Below are 17,970 nucleotides of genomic sequence, written 5' to 3'. Positions count from 1 at the left end.
TCCAGGGTCAGGTTCTTTCACTCAGCCCAGCCCTTTTTACCCGCACATTCACAATGCATGATGTAGCGCTGGCTCCTTGCAACTCCGGGGCATCTGCATTCTGAATTATGTAGACGACTGGCTGATCCTAGCGCAGTTCCAGGTACTGGCAGTTCAGCACAGGGACATCGTCTTAGCTCATCTGTTTTTCTGGGGTTGAGGCTCAACGCCAAGAAAAGCGTCCTCTCTCCCATTCAGAGAGAAGGGTCTGACTGCAGAGCCGCAGAGCCACAGTTTCATCCCAGCAGTTTCACACCAGCAGTTTTACCCCGCGCATGCGCAGTTTCACTACATCAGTTTTACCCGCTGAAAATGCATATTACGGCACTGGAAGGAAATAATTTACCTAATTATTCTAAATGTTCGTCTTGCTGTGACCAATATCACTGTCCGTTCTGCTCAATACATTATTATAAACCGTCAGGAGAAAGTCACCTCAAGCGTCATCTTCAATTACATTTTAACCGAGCAGTTCAACATGAGGGTGAGCTAAAAGCTAACTTTACGTTAGCCAACTTTAGAAAGATAATGTGTTCTGCGGGAAATGTATTTATCGATAAGTAACGTTATGGCTATAAATAACTAATGTAACCTGTATCTAGGCTTATACTATAATATTCTTTACTATCAAAAATTATAGTTTTTAGTTATATCGAACCATACAGTCAGACGATTGTTCTTAACAGATATAATTTTGACTCTCCTTTTGTGTTAATTTCATATGTTTTGTTCCCGGCACTGTTATATCAGATTACAGATTCATAATAATACAGATTATCACCTTTTTTTGTGATAGATTTTTTATTAATGTTTTGTGAACAATTCTATTTGATATTTATTGCGTGTAACTTACGTTAAGCTCATAAAAATCTTTTTTTTAGCATAATGTATAAATTATTTTGACTAAAACAAATACTCTGACTAAACATATTTTGCTACTTATCACAAGCTTTTTTTTTGTCAAATTCTGTCATCAGATAAACACGCATGTGCCTGAACAAAATTTTATAAGCTTATCATAGTCTTCCCCATTCATTTCTAATGACCTGGGATCACCATAGATGTATAAAAGTTAAATAAAATGTTATTAAAATTGTCCAAATATATTTTTGTGTTCAGATGGCATGTGTGGACAAAGTCATAACTTATAAATCAGATTAGATAAAATTAAAAAATAAATTAGAGAAAACTTTAGACCGGAAACACAATAGGAGGGTTGACAGAGGCTATTTTCATGGCCCAATACTTAACCGAGTTTGTTTTCTTATGTTACAGGATACACTATTCACCGATGTGGCTTGGGGTGTAGGGCTCAACTCCATTACCACTGCATTTATTGTCAGTCTATGCTGCTGCGTAAGGAAGACTTTAAAAAACATTTAACTGTGTGCCAGACTTATCAGTCTACCTCAGTAGATATTTCAGAGTCATCTTCTGCCGACATAGTGCAGTGTCCACCTAGTGCAGAGTCAGCTGACCAAGGCATTCGTGCAGTCACAAGAGTCCGTGTGAGACCAGTTGTCCAAGAAAAGTGTCCTATGTGCAATGTGGTTATGAATAAACGTAATATTAGAAAGCACATTGACCGTAAGCATACCAACCAGGTTTTGGACGTGAACTCCAAACACCACCTCATGAGTGAGTGTATTGATAATGTAAATGGTATATATTCTGTCCAAAAGACTTTCCATGGTCACAGTGTCCCTCTTCATGTTCAGAATAAAACATGGGGTGAAAATCATCGTGTGTCCTGTGAATCACAGGAATGTCAAATAAACATGGATTTGGCGTGGAGGAGTGGCATGACAGCCTATAGATGTGTACATCTGAGGTCAGTCACTTACTGTACCAACACAGCTAAGTCTAACACACTACGGGAGGATTCACTGACAAAGATGGTGCAAACCAAATGGTTTAATGAAGACACAAAGAAGGGTTGCCTTGCACGACAAAGCTTATCCAGAGATGAAAATGTCCCTCTATCTGTCAGCTTAAATATTGGATTTCCTCAAATCAAGAAAATTGTATCTGTATTTGAGCCCACAGTGTCATATTACAGTGTTCTTGGACGAGTTATGGTGGTGTACAACACCAAATTAAACTCGTGGCATTGCCCATGTTCAAAAACGAGACGTTCCTGTCCACATATTTATGTGGCCAAGTGGCATTTTTTTCAAGAGCAGCATGAGTTGTTTAGGACAGTCCGTTGCACAGAAGAGGTGGTGGATTCAGTTGGTGAAACAGGCAAGCATGAATGTCTGGGGGTCCCAGAGGAGGGAGAGACCATTCAATCTTATCCACCAAAAGGTGATGGCCTGAGCCGTATGGTGAAATACATACTGACAGACAAGAAGCTACCTGCTGTGTTGCCCGATCATTTACGCCTCCCATCAAAAGAATTCCAGTACCCAAGACAACTGGTTCCAGAGGAAATGATATGCCAGAGGTGTCCAGGGAATGTGCCTCTCAGTGAACCGGCTCTCATCACTGACAAAGCGAGAATCCTCACCAGCTTTGGCATTATTGAAGGTAGGTTACAATTCTATACACCAGATTTTACAATGTCACACTCTAACAAATGTGCCTTGTATACATATTTCTCAGTACAAAATTAATGTATCTCCTGTTTAATCATCCAACCTCTAGATGTTTCCACTTACTGCAAACGTTGCCCGGTCTGTGACTTGTGTTACCGTTATCAAGAGTGGAAAGATGGTGTGCACAATTTCAGTGACCGCATATTGCTAGACCTGCCCTTGTGTGTCTCATTGAGAAACCTACTTCAGGTAATGTCTTTTGATATCAACGTGACAAGCATGGCTTACGAGAGCCATGAGAGCAGCACGAGAACGGTGCGTGATTGAGCGTCATCACCGGTCCCGGCAATCACATGGCTTTAGCCCACCATGCTTGTCATATTCACTATGTTGATTTATAACACATTTCAAAAAATTTTTGTTGTTGTGACCCATTTACAAACCTAAACAAATAGCAAAATTGAGCTATTGTTTAAGATAACACAATAACCCTACCCTAAACCTAACCCTACCCTAACCAAGGTCCATACAGCAGTCAGCAGAGCAGTAGATTACCTTCAGCTTAACACAGGAGTTAAGTTCCCCTCAAAGGATGCAGTGCTTCATGCGTATCTGCACTTTGAGGCCCTCACAGACCACGACTACAACTATTCCTGTGTGACCTGTGGTGATCACCCTGCTGTGGTCATAATGGATTTGCACAAAAAGGGTGCCTTTCATTTGTCAAGTAAGAATATGTCTGCTTAATGTACTGGTGCAACTGTTGTCAACTTTTTTTGTAAAAAAAAAAAGATGATGTTTCTCTTCTTTACTATTTAAGTAAGTGATCTGGAAGATCCTCCTGAGAGTTACAACGGGGAAGTGGATATTAACATGTTTTGGGACGCACTGGCTATGGAGATGATTGGTCGTGGATTTGTAAAAAGTAATTACAGCCTAAGAGCCTTATGATACCAATACCATTTGCATAATAATCCAAGATGTATTAACAAATAACTCTTTCTGGAATTCTTGGAAGGTTCAAAACACAATCCATTTTTGGTCCCACCAACTTACCACTTTTGGGCCGCATGGATTGGTCCACGCACAAGGTCAGATATTGTACTCAATACAGAGTTTGCCAAAGTACATGCCCCGAAATCTGTAGCTGAAGTGCAAGAGATCACAGTCACTGAGGACCGCCTGACAGATGAGCTCTCTAAACAAAAGGTATGTCTGTATTTAATCAACAAAGCATACGTAAAGGTTGTATGAGTGATTTCTAGCCCAAAAATAAATGTCTAATCTTTCCTAACGATCCGCTAGCTGCCCGCCCCATAAGCATGCCGTCCAAAAACCTGACAGGGGCGGGTGTTGCTCCGATTTGGCGTCCAGCCGTGCACGAGCGCAAAACCTCACAACACCCGCCCCTGTCAGTGATTGGTTGGAACACTTTATTTTGGTTTTGAATGGTGGTTGTACCCATTTGTTTTTGTGTGCAGATCTCAGAGCCTAGGCTGCCTACAGAGACGCGTTTTTTTGACTGCATGCTTATGGGGCGGGCAGCTAGCGGATCGTTAGGAAAGATTTGACATTTATTTTTGGGTCTGAAATCACTGATACAACCTTTAAAACATACTTACTGTTTGGTGGATTATGGAGTAAATTTAAATTAATCTTACCTAATTTAATATTTTTCTAACAGGGCTATTTTACATTGACATGCTGTTCTTTGTCTTTCTTTGTTGACTAGGTGGGAGTTATACGAAAGCTATGTAGAGAGTGTGGCTTAGATGCCACAGGATCTCGTAATGATCTTCTTCTCAGAATTTCCCGTGAGATGAAATCAAGACACACTTACGATAAGGTGTTTCAGAAAATTTGGGCCGCCTCAGGTAATCACATTTTCATTGAAACATGAAGTAAATGGAATGGACGCAATGAAGGTGTTGGTGAATGGTGCATACTTTATTATGCTATTTGAAAATTGTACAAAAGCCTAACTTTACATATCGGAGTTCTAACCTGGTAGAAATGGATGGTATTTTCAATGTAAAACCTATTTACAAACATAATGTCTTTAATGTGATGGGTTATGGCCTTTTTTTTGTGGCATTAACACATATTTTCTCAGGAGGATGGGCAGTGGTCCTGTGCCCCTGTGGGATAGTGTACAGCATAAAGCACAACATTCGTTCTGAGAGTCCACGTGACTTTGCCGATATCCTTCTGTCATGGAGGCACATGCCAAATGTGGCTATTTATGACTTTGCGCGTGGACTTGCCACCCACACTAACTTGAGGGAACCTGAAAAAGTCCCCTTTAGCCCCTTTGAAGGTCGCTTACTGGCACCTTCTGAAGAAACAATAGCCTTGGCAAAACAAGGAAAGGTGAAGGTATCCTTACATTGGCTGGAAAGCTCAAAAATAGTCCCAGACAGGCGAGGTCATCCAGTGACTGGCTCAGCAGAGCATTATTGCTTGTATGACAAGTTCCATGAGGCGAATACAAAAGATGACAGAGACCTTCTGCGGAAAATTTCCCTGGTCCCACAGCTGGCTGGGAAAGTTAATAGTCAAGTGGCAGAGCAGCTCTTTGCCAAACTAAAAAAAAACAATTACTTCTTGAACATGAGCCAGCCATCTACTCATGTATTCTTGATGAGGAACATTGTTCACCACATGAATGCACAGAAAAACAACACAAGGTTGGAGAGAATCCAGAAGGCGTTTGGAGTTGAGGTGTCAATGAACATCCACGGCCAAGCTGTGATGGGTGAGCAAACTATTCCATGTTAACCAGTGAAATGTATGTCTTTGCAGCAGATCATTGTTTTAGTTAAGAATAATTATATTGTGTAGAATTTAAAGGAGCATTGCGGAAGTTCTGAAATTTCTAACCGTTACTGACACCAGTGGCCGTTAAAGAGACTGCAGCCAGTCTCATGCTCGTTCTCGATGCGCATGCTCTTTGGCCGCACTAGATAATGCTTCTTTTTTTTTTACTTACGAGGGGTTTCCGTGTGTGTCTGGATTGTGCTGGAGGCTGGTCGCTTCTTTCCGTCCGCAGAGTCCCTTTGAAACACTACTGCTAGCGATTGCTGCTGCTTACTAATGGCTGCCGTACAGATGTAAGCCCAAGTAAACGAGAACGTGCATGACGTCAAATTTTGTGAATTTTTGTCTTTTCAGGAACTGCCGTTTCCACTGAGATCCCTACTGAAGAACCCCCCACACAGATGTCGATTTCAGTTGGTGAGTGTGGCATTAGATGGATGCTTGCCTGAAATGTCCTGGATTGGTGCTTAATCTTGTTTTCTGTATAGCCGAAACATTTCAGGTATGTGGTGATGAATGTAAATATCTGACATCACTGGAAAACATCTGTACTACAAAAGTACCATGGAAGTTCACTTTACATGCTGGTCAGAAGGCACTGGTATGAATGTTTAGAAAATATTAAAGCAAAATAAATTATTGCAATTTTATTCATTGATAAATAATATTTGAGAATATCTGAACATTGTTTCAAGCTTGATTATGTCCTGGACACAATGAGGACTCCAGATGAGCCAATAGTGGATGTTGGCACAACCACACTAAAACGCTCTGACTTCATATCATTGGGTCTAGATCAACATGAAGTTGAGGCAACAGTAAGTTCTATGTTTGTATGTAAAACAGTACGTTTACTGCCACATAAGAAATGCTTCACATACATTCTCAAAAACCTTAATTGATACAATTATACAGATTGCCAATTGCTGTTTCCAAATGATGAGCGATATTGGAATACATCAGGTATATCGATATGAATGATTACTCTCTCTCAAGGCATTTTGCATGTTAACTACTGTGTCAGGTCTAACAATTATTGAATTGATTCATTGTCAGGGAAAGGATGTACATGCCATTGATGCATATGTAATAGCAAGCTGGATGCCCCCTTTAAAAGCAGATCCTAATCTGTCTCTCCCAGTAAGTGAGCACTTTCTTGCTATTTCATTTTGATGCTTAAACACAATTGCATTTTGTGCCCATTAATAAAAACTGTTATCTACTTTCTGTATTTTCTCTTCAATATTATCTCAATAGGTTGATGTAGCATCGAAGGACATGATTCTCCTTCCGTGTGGAAAACAGGACACTGGGTGTTGTGTGTAGGTTTATTTTGATTTGTAATATTACATGAATATTGCAATACTATGTGGACTGCACTGTACAACTAACTTACCGTGGAATTATTAAACAAATAATCAGGGAAACATTTTATTTTGGAGGCTAAGAAAATGACATGAAATGGAATATTACACGTCTGTAGACTATGTATTTCTCAGGTCTTGAAGCCAAAGAGAGAGTGATGCACTTTATTTGCTCAAAAAATCTCCATGGCTATGGCGATGGCTCACATGTGGCGTTGTTCAGGTTTTACATACCCATTATAAATTTGGCTTGAGTTCAGCCGTTCAACATTCCCCGTTCCACTGTTTAAAAGTTCTTGTTTTGCTTGTTTGGCTTATTGGTTGGTGTTTTCTACAGTATGGTAAGTACATAAAAGTTTTAGGCACTAATGAAAAAAATATATTAAACTGTCTAAAACAAAATGTTTGTGGAACAACTAAAGTGCCCAAAACTTGCACAGTACTGCATACTTTTCACTTGCTGTTCAGTGTTCTTTGCATGTGTTCAGTTGGTCTCAATAATAAGTTATTAAATTCATTGTCTTCACTGCAATCAGTTCAGCAGTGCTGTAGGACAAATAATTATTTTTTTTTAAAACATATATTCATGTTGCAGCAAACTTGCTATGACAATAGCACCAGGCCGTTGGATCATGATGAAAAACAAGGTAAGGGTATTTTGTTGTCGTATTTTCAGTAACACTTTAACGTCCTGTTGATTTCTTTGTTTTTCAAAATGCAATTTGCCATTTCAGCATATCCCCATCAACTTGATATGACATCCTGTGGGGTCTTCATGATTATGGTAAGTTACCAGACTTTTATCAGTCTGTATCCATTCTGTTATATCAAAAATAACATATTGCAAAATTAATGTTTCAGTACGCCCTACACATTGTATTAAATGAACCCGTTGATTTCACTGCTGTAAGTCTTATTTCTACATTATATTAATATTATTATTGTTAATCTTATTCATAGTATTCATTGAAGTATTGCTTTTTTCTCAGCATGACATTCCAGTCATCAGGCGGTGGTGGTGCCTTCTCCTCATGGAGAATTTTGCTCTTGGAGGGTAGGGTTTCTGATTATGCTTTTTTTTTAACCAGATTATTATTATTTGTCATTTAGCAGACACTATTATCCAGAGTGACTTTTAGTAAACTAACTTTAGGGACAGTCCTTGCTCAGGACTGTCCAAGTGCTTTGCTAAGTGCCTTGCTCAGGGACAGAATGGTGACAGCCCCAGGGATTGAATTCACAACCATACTGTGTTCCATTTGGAAGCACAGACTATTGATGACTAGACAACCACCTGATGTATTCTGCACAACTTTGTTCTCATTGTTGTCTTTTTGTATTTTGTCAGACATGGAAGGTGGCTTGCACACTGGGCTGAGGAGGCCATGGCGGTTGGATCTTGCCTCACTGACAGTGAAGTAAGCTTTTGTTGTCAAAGTATTTTTATTTATTTTTTATCCGATTTTCAGTCGACAATATTCTATACTTAGACTTTCAGGGGACACAGAGATCAGCTGGGTTCTAAAAACACACACCAAGTAAGTCCCATTGATCCAGGGTTGATCCTTGAAAGACCCTAAAAGACCCCTGTGAACACATGTGCCCCAAGCCAAATGGTCTAGAGCTAGTCTGATCATTACAGGCATGTACTACTTTAAATGTATGTTCTTGCTAAATGTAATGTTGTAGTTTTATGATGCAGTATTAAAAGGGCTTAAAAGTCTTAACTGGTGGACACCCTGTATTAGGGCAGGGACATTGACCTTTGTTATTTTTGTTTGTTTTTGTAAAGTGGATTGATACAAATACCTGAATTCTCTCATGTGTAAATTAGAAGTATATCAACTCTTTGTTTGGTTCTGCATTGAGTATGCATGAAATTATAAATTTTATTAAATGATAATTTTGTAGTCTTATGGACAACTGAAATACATTACATCACATTGTGCTCTTCTACAGCCGATGAATGGACCAGGAGAAATTGAGTATGGCGTAGGAGCGCTGGAGGGGGTCACGCCACCACACAATCTTGAGGTATTTTGTAGAGTTCTGCAATGTATATATTTAGACTTCAAGTTTTATTTATTTGAAACTATAAAATTGTTGATTGCTGTTAATTTTCAAATATTTTTCATAAAGAATGCCAATATGATGAGCAGCATCAGGAAAGGTGTTGAATGGTTGAAGGAAAATCACCAGCTGATGAAGAGCAAGTACTTGCCACCACGCATTGACTGCATGGAGGAGGAAGATGCACTGAAAGCCCTTGCTCGACTGCATACACATTGTGACACAACTTTGGATGAGGATGATGAAATAAGAGCCCCATTCTATTTTACATTTAAAAACAGGGAGGACATGCTCCTTTTCATGTCAGAGGTTAGGGACAACAAAAATGTTAGAGTGTCTTCATTTTACAACCCTGATATTTAAATATTTTTTCCCTATTGGTGACAGACTTGGTGTCTGTCTGTCTCTGTATCTGTCTGTCTGTCTGTTTCAGTATGTCTGTATCTGTCTGTCTGTCTGTCTGTTTCAGTATGTCTGTCTGTATCTGTCTGTATGTCTGTTTCAGTATGTCTGTCTGTCTGTCTGTATCAGTGTGTCTGTATGTATATCAGTATGTCTATCTGTGTATCAATATGTATCAATATGTCTGTCTGTCTGTATCAGTGTGTCTGTCTGTCTGAATCAGTATGTCTGTCTGTCTCTGTCTGAATCAGTGTGTCTGTCTGTATCAGTATGTCTGTCTGGTAATTAAATTGAATTATTAAATTGTATTCTTGGTAATGTCTCCAAAATTAATAAAATATTTGAAATTATTGTAAATAATTTGTGTTCAAGTCATTTGTTTCATCAGGCAGATTTAATTAACTTAAGAATAATTAGACATACATTGACTTAGACTAATAGTTCGCCTTTGAATGTCTAATCAGAAGTTTGTGTGTTATACCAGGCATTGAACAATTAAGTGTGTACATATAGGCCAGGCTGTTCGTTTTGGAGGAAAAACGTAAAAGATTAAAGTGTTCCTGACACAAGCATTGTTTTATTTCAGTAAAGGACCCTGAAGGCCTGGGAGTAACCAAAAAATAACTAATAAGCAAAAATAATTGGTAACAATAACCATTAGATCGTTTTAATACTGAACAATATGACAGCGCATGCGCAGGTACAACTGTTGTGGTGAAACTGCGCATGCGCGGGGTAAAACTGTTGTGGCGAAACTGCGCATGCGCGGGGTAAAACTGTTGTGGTGAAACTGCGCATGCGCGGGGTAAAAATGCTGGTGTGAAACTGCTGGGGTAAAACTGTGGCTCTGCGGCTCTGCAGACAGATATTATTGCATTCAGAACATCAACAGTCTATTGGGGCATCGTATGGAGTTCAATAACTATGCGGGTACAACTGTCTCCCGCTAGGATTTAGTCCATTCAGATCACCCTGAGCAAAGTCAGGCTAGGTCAAGGTTGCACTGTTATCAGTATCAACGATATCCAGGTCTCATGGCGACTGTGTCCACGGTGATCCCTCTGGACCTTCTGCTCATGAGACCGTTTTTGTTGTGGCCAAAAGCCAGGGGATTTCTTCCAAGGGCCAAAACCCCTAGGCTAAAAAGGGTTACGCGCCTCAGGCTTCGTTCCCTTTCTATGTGGTTCAGACCCCGGTTTTCTGCCTTGGGTACCACTCCTTGGGTACCGCCTCCCTGACGGGCGTGGTAGTGGCCTTAAGTGGTCGTCCAGCTTAAGGGGATAGGAGGGTCGTCAGCTCGGTTGTCACAGTCACTGTCTCGGGTTGATGGCTGTATTTCTGGCCCTGAAAAACCTCCTCCTGTGGCTGCCATGTCTTGGTGCGGGTGGACAATACAGCGGTAGCCTCTTACATAAATCATCAAGGAGACCCACGTTCTTGTCAGCTGTATTTCTTACACGTCGGATTCTCCTTAGGGCCCAGGGCAAGCTCCTGTCACTCAGGTCAGTTATATCCCTGGATGCCCGTATATGGGAGCAGATTTACGGTCCAGACAGAAAATACCAACGGGGGAGTTAAGAACTCCACCCTAAGGTAGTAGTTGCCCAGAGTTCGCCTGCAAGGGTTTTTACCTCTTACTGATAGCACCGCGCTGGCCGAATAGGGCTTGGTTCTCGGAGCTAATCTCTTCCCTCGACGGCTCGCCTTGGGTGATTCCGAACAGGAAGGATCTTCTATCTCAGGCACAGGGCAATATTTCATCCCTGCCCCGAATTGTGCAATCTTTCATGTTTGGCCCCTAAGGGTACCAACTGAGGGACACAGGGCTCTCTCCTGAGGTTATCGAGACCTTTTTAAATGCTGGGCTTTTTCCACTTGGAACAAGTTTGGGTGAGATATTAGGGCAGAAGAGGACCTCTTCGCCTCTATGAATAGCGCAATGTCTCCTCTACTTCTCCCTGAAATCACCCAGCCCCCTTGGGTCTGGACGTTAAGACACATACATGACCCAGAATGCGTCTGTATGCGTTTCTTTCCCCGGTTTCTCTGCTCCCGGGAGCCTTGGCAATGTTCACCAGCAAGGGTCTTGCCTCATATTAATGGCGCTGTGGTGGCCGAACAGGATATGTTTCTCGGAGTTAATTCCTCTCCTCGACGGCTCGCCTTGGGCGATTCTGAACAGGGAGAACCTTCTCATCCTTGGCCCGAATTGTGAAACCTTTCATGTCTGACCCCTAAGGGTACCAAATGAGGTTCACAGGGTTTTCTCTTGAGGTTATCGAGACCATTTCAAGTGCTAGGGCTCCCTCCACTTGGAACTGATCTGGGTAGATTTTACAGGGCAGAAGAGGACCTCTTCGCCTCTGTTGATAGCGCAATGTCTCCTCTACTTCTCCCCGAGTCGCACAGTCCCCCCCCCCCTCTCGGGAGGGGCTGATCGTAGTAACGCATACATAGCACAAATGCGCCTGCATGTTTCCTTCTACTAAAGTTCTTATTACAGAACCAGCTAACTGCCAGTTTGCTTCAGTTCTGGATTTTCTGTAGAAAGAACTGTCAGCGGGCACTTGCCTCGCCACTGCCAGGTTCTATGTGGCCACTGCAGTTTGCCACGGCTTGGTGGGCGGGGTGCCCTCAAGGAGGCATCCTCATTATTGCCCGGGCCTACGAGGCGCGCGGTCAAGCTTCGCCAGTAGGTTTTAGGGCGCACTCTACCAGAGGGCTCTCCTCCTCTAAAACCTTGGCTAGAGGTCTCCCTCTGCAGCAAGTTTGTGATGCGGCAGGTTGTCCTCTCCGCACACATTCATTAGATGTTTACAGTTTGGATGTTCTGCCACTCCGGACTCTTGTGCCCTTGAGTCGACATCTCAAGCTCATGTCTGGACAAGTTTGTGATGCGGCAGGCTGGTCCTCTCTGCTCACATTCATCAGTTTTTATGACAAGTTTGTATTGCGATAGGGTTCTCTTTGCACACATTCATCGAACTTATGGGCTAGATGCTTTGCTAATCCGGACTCTTATGTCCTTGAGTCGACATCTCAGCCCATGCCTAAACACGTTTGTGATGCGGCAGGTTGTCTCAGACATTTTTAACATGCTTAGTGATTTAAAACTGCTTGTCATGTCAGTGCCATGTACAATTGTAAGTGAAACTATATGGCTTTGTTTCTTTCAACATACCCTCTGATGTTCATAATTTTTTCTGTGCTCGACTTTGGAGAGCGAGAGCATTTAGCCCTGCTCCATTTTGAAATTCTACTGCAATCTGTCACACACAGCATTAAAGAGCATGAATTAAAAAAAAAAACATTTATTGTTTGAATTTCATGATAAAAGTGACAAATTGAAAGCTGAAGCTAAAATTGGGTTTCTCATAAACTCAAATGATGAGCATATCACATTTGTTGATATGTTGCCGTAGCTGGTGCTGATACGTGCTTCAAATCTGCATTAAGTGTGTGAAGATAATAATGAGACAAGATGCCGGTTTCTAAAGTCAAATTTGGTACGATTTTTTTGGCTGCTGTGTATCTGTGTGGGTTTCTATTTATGTATTGTCTCATAAACAGTCTGAAGTTCAGTGAGGACTGACAACAAGCAAAACCAAAGTAGAAAGCGAATGGTGATGGAAAGGCTTTTGGACATTTGTTGTCAACAAAAATTTCTAAATAAAAGTCCCACATTGAATGAACTCATTTTGAAATTAATATCAACATGAATTACATTGTAAAAATAAATAAAAAGTAATACAAAACCAAATATTTTACTTCACTTTTGGTATATCAAACAATATGGTGAAATTAGCTTTATATTCATATGCTCAGAAACACAAATAATTGAAGATTAATTTGAATATATGCTACATAGCTGATGGTAAAACTGCATATTATACACAGTCTAAAATTGACCCATTGCATCTCAATGAGGGAGTACCATACTCTTTGCAGTACCATATTTGACCACAGTTTTCCATTGGAAAAATAAGGGGCGCTGTCATGTTTGGGAGGGCAGCAGTTTCTCTGCCCCACATGCACGTATCTCTATCATACAAAGTGTAACAGTTTTCAGACAAATTATTTCACACTTAAAAATTGTTTTTCGAGGCCTGCATTTAAATACATATTTCAGTGTTTTGTACACATTATGGGTTAAAAAATTACATTATTGGAAATTTCTAGTATGGATGTTTTCAAATGGATGAATATTTAGGTGGGGCTCTGCCCTACCTGCCCATATGGACGAGCCATGCCTGTGTATACAGTAATAAAATCAGAGATCCTCTCCTCTTTTCACGTTTATTGTGCATATCTCTAGAGAATTTATAGTAAAAAAAAAGACTTCATCTGTCTACGGTTAAAACGGTTTTAACTTCAAATCAAATCAAATCAAATCACTTTATTGTCACACTACCATGTACACAAGTGCAACAGTAGGTGAAATTCTTGTGTGCAGTTTCGAGCAACATAGCAGTCATGACAGTGACGAGACATATACCAATTACAGTAAACAACATACTTGCACAACACAATTTACATATCAAATGTACACATACTTACACAACACAATAATTATATACAATGTACAGTAGACAATACACACAATATAGAATACACAATATACAATACAATAAGTAAAGAGTATATGAAAAATTATTGATCTTGATAGATCAAGTGTTCAACAGTCTGACTGCTTGGGGGAAGAAGCTGTCATGTAGTCGGCTGGTGCGAGTCCTGATGCTGCCATACCGCCTGCCTGATGGTAGCAGTGAGAACAGACCATGACTCGGGTGGCTGGAGTCTCTGATGATCCTCTGAGCTTTTTTCACACACCGCCTGGTATGTTCTGGAGGGAGGGAAGCTCACCTCCGATGATGTTTCTGGCAGTTCGCACCACCCTTTGCAGGGCTTTGCAGTTGTGGGCGGTGTAATTGCCGTACCAGGCGGTGATGCAGCCAGTCAGGATGCTCTCTACAGTGCTGGTGTAGAACCGTGTGAGGATGTGGTGGTTCATTCCAAACTTCCTCAGCCGTCTCAGGAAGAAGAGGCACTGGTGAGCCTTCTTCACAACGGCCTCAGTGTGGACGGACCATGTGAGTTCCTCAGTAATGTGGACACAGAGGAGCTTGAAACTGCTGACTCTCTCTACAGGTGCTCCATTAATGGTGATGGGGCTGTGTTCTCCATCTTTCTTCCTGAAGTCCACTACAAGCTCCTTGGTCTTACTGACGTTGAGGGAGAGGTTGTGCTCCTGACACCAGCGTGTCAGAGTGTGCACCTCCTCTCTGTAGGCTCTTTCATCATTGTCAGTGATCAGACCTACCACCGTCGTATCGTCAGCAAACTTAATGATGGTATTGAAGCAATGTGTTGCCACACAGTCATGTGTGTACAGTGAATACAGGAGTGGGCTGAGAACACAGCCCTGCGGGGCTCCAGTGTTGATGGTCAGTGATGAGGAGGTGTTGCTGCCCATTCTAACCACCTGATGTCTGCCTGACAGGAAATCCAGGATCCAGCTGCACAGCGAGCTGTTTAAGCCCAGAGCCCGGAGTTTCTCATCAAGCTTGGAGGGCACTATGGTTTGAATGCTGAGGTGTAGTCTACAAACTGAGAGAGCAGTGTGTTGTGTAGATGCAATGGCATCATCAGTTGAGCGGTTGTTGCGGTAGGCAAACTGCAATGGGTCCAAAGAGGTGGGCAGAACAGAGCAGATGTAATCTCTGATTAACCTCTCAAAGCCTTTGCTGATGATGGGGGTCAGAGCAACAGGACGCCAGTCATTTAAGCAAGTGATTATAGCTTGCTTCGGCACAGGCACAATGGTTGATGTTTTGAAGCATGTGGAGACTACAGACAGGGAGAGGGACAGATTGAAAATGTCCGTAAAATCACCAGCCAGTTGGTTCACGCACGCTCTGATGACGCGGCCCGGAATGCCGTCTGGACCCGCGGCTTTACAGATGTTCACCCGTCGGAAGGATCGGGTTACATCCACAACAGAGACGGAGAGTGAACCAACCTCTGTAGCGTCAGCCGCGAGTGCTCTCTCCACAAGGGCGGTGTTATTGTCCTCGAAACGAGCATAAAATGTATTAAGTTCATCCGGGAGAGATGCAGCGGTGTTCATGGCGGAGTCTTTATTCCGTTTGTAGTCCGTGATGGTGTTAATTCCCTGCCACATTCTTCTAGAGTCAGTGGTGTTGAACTGACCTTCAAGTTTGTGCCTGTACTGGCGTTTGGCTGCACTGATAGTGTTACGGAGGGCATAACTGGCTTGTTTACGCTCCTCTGTGTTAGAAGAATTAAAAGCGGAAGCCCGCGCATTGAGTGCCATGCGAACATCGCCGTTAACCCATGGTTTCTGGTTGGGGTATATCCGTATTGTTTTGGTCGGAACAATGTCCTCTACGCACTTCCTGATGAAACACGTTATGCTGTCAGCGTAAACCTCGATGTCATCATCAGAGGCGGACCGGAACATCTCCCAGTCCGCGTGATCAAAACAGTCTTGTAGCGCAGAATCTGATTGGTCCGACCAGCACTGGATCGTTCTGAGGGTGGATGCGTCCCGTTTCAGTTTCTGCCTGTAAGCGGGCAGAAGCAGAATGGAAGAGTGGTCTGATTTGCCAAATGGGGGCCGGGAGAGGGATTTGTAGCCATCCCAGAAAGGAGAGTAACAATGATCTAAAACTCGGTCCCCTCGTGTGTTGAAGATTATGTGTTGGTGGTATTTTGTAGCTATTGTTTTAAAATTGGCTTTGTTAAAGTCCCCGGTATTTCCGCGGTCGAGCAGCCGACAAAGGGCTCCGCTGGCGTGTTTGTAAACAGCGGGTCGGCATTGAGGAATTTGAACTCCGGTTTTGATGTGTAATTGTAGAACCAATGTCCAAAAGCGTTTGTCTGTTGTAAACAATAAGGCAGACAACATCCAAGACAAAAAAACAAAGAACTGTAAACAAAACAAACAATAAACCGCAGTGTTGTATCGGAGCTCGCAATGCAGCAGCCATACTCGGCGCCATCTTGAGTGATTTTTGAATGGATTGAGGTATTTGGTGCACTTATGTATGAGGACACAAAAAAATTGCTAACTGTTGAACTGTTGGTCAAATCGACAACTTTGCATGAAGTGTCTTTGTCCAAGATGCCATCAATGTCTATGAGGACAGTCACATATCTTGAAAAACTTGGCCACCATCGACCAATCAGATTTCAGGAGCATTTATATAGGGTTAAATAAGGCAGATAGGATTGAAACCTGGTAAGCCTATTTGTCTCTTGGCCCAAGAGGTCTGTGCAAAATGTGAAAAAAATATTGTTTCTGGTCAGAACAAACTGAAATCCCATTCCCTTCCCAGAGTGCCATTATATTAAAATTATTTGATCAGCATGAATCTGAAATGTTGATATATTTCTCATGATGAAGGCCTATACTTCCAAGAAAAAAATATAATTGTGCCAACATATTAATTTAAAAAAAGTTTTTGAAATGGATGACTTGGACCAAATAATAAAGAAAAGCTGCCAATAAGTGCCCGACATAGATGGGAACTCCTTCCATACTGTTTAAAAAGCATCCCAGGGTGATCCCTCAAGAAGTTGATTGAGAAAATATCAAGAGAACATGCCTGCAAATTCTAGACAAAGGGTGACTACTTTGAAGAAAACAGTTTAGATTTATTTTGGATTGTGTTTAGTCACAACATAATTCCCATAGTTCCATTTATGTTATTCCATAGTTTTGATGACTTTACTATTATTCTAAGATGTGAAGAAAAAATGAAATTATAATAAAGAAGTGTTTCAAAACGTTTGACCGGTAGTGTATATTTAAGCAATATCACACGAGCAAGAGTGCGATATGGCCCTACATCAGCACTGCTGTGATTGCACGATTGTGAGTGTGATATTGCTTATATACAACAGTTCAATGAACAAGTACATTTTAAAACATTAGGAAAAACTGAGTATGGTCATAAAAATGCATTTGTGCATGGAACTACTTTCTTACGCAACGAATCAGAATCTGCTGTTGCTGTTTCTAAACAAATGATGCGTCCAAGCCTCTGTTAGTTATTCAAAACGTTAACTTCAGAAATAGTATCACAGCTTGTGCTGTTTCTAACAAGTTATTGGATAAACAAGGATAGACGGCTGGATGTGTGTGTGTGTGTGTGTGAGAGAGAGAGAGAGAGAGAGAGATGCAGCGTGTGCAATCATCTGTTGCCAAACCCAGTCAGAGATGCTGTCAGCTTTAACAGTGGAAAATAGACGTCCAAGCGGGGTTATTCATCTCTATTTTGCAGTAGCCAGTGTGAGAGTCATTCACTATAGAAACAGCGATGTCCTCTGCCATTTTAAACAGTATGTATCCAATGTGGAAACTGCGATTATAAGGTAAGCACTTGAGTTTGGTAATAAATTAGTCTGTTGTGTCTCTCAGCATGAGCCATAATCCTGAAGTTGTCCATTTTAAAGCCGTTTAAAGCTATTTCCTAAGTTCGTTAATGTATTAGTAATATGAGCGATCACGGAGCGCAGTTCTATGTAAACAATGAGTAACGGATTCACTTTACATCACCAACTGGCTCATATAACACACAGAAATGATCTTTTGCCACCACCTGCTGGCTAAGTAATTTAAAAAATAAAACCAGTAAATCCTTACAGATACACTTTAGTTTAGAACAGCATGAACGAGGAGGGATACACACACACAGTGAAGCGTCCGAGTGCTGGTG

The 17,970-nt window shown here is 41.5% G+C and overlaps 1 protein-coding gene across 1 annotated transcript in view; it reads left to right on the top strand.

Annotated features, from left to right (window-relative positions):
- The first annotated feature begins 368 nt into the window (after positions 1-368).
- The window catches only part of LOC127658287 (uncharacterized), a 63,458-nt gene continuing 45,856 nt past the window's right edge, over positions 369-17,970 (top strand). Inside the window, exons 1-6 of the mRNA XM_052147497.1 lie at positions 369-523; positions 7,619-7,663; positions 7,747-7,811; positions 8,106-8,175; positions 8,717-8,791; positions 8,897-9,154. Of these exons, the coding sequence (XP_052003457.1) occupies positions 518-523; positions 7,619-7,663; positions 7,747-7,811; positions 8,106-8,175; positions 8,717-8,791; positions 8,897-9,154 (519 nt within the window). The 5' untranslated portion in view covers positions 369-517. The remainder of the gene's footprint in view (positions 524-7,618; positions 7,664-7,746; positions 7,812-8,105; positions 8,176-8,716; positions 8,792-8,896; positions 9,155-17,970) is intronic.

This window comes from Xyrauchen texanus, chromosome 17 (genome assembly GCF_025860055.1).
Source record: "Xyrauchen texanus isolate HMW12.3.18 chromosome 17, RBS_HiC_50CHRs, whole genome shotgun sequence".
Classification (NCBI taxonomy): domain Eukaryota; kingdom Metazoa; phylum Chordata; class Actinopteri; order Cypriniformes; family Catostomidae; genus Xyrauchen; species Xyrauchen texanus.
Note: the sequence above shows the minus strand (reverse complement) of the source record. Positions and strands in the feature narration are given on the sequence as shown.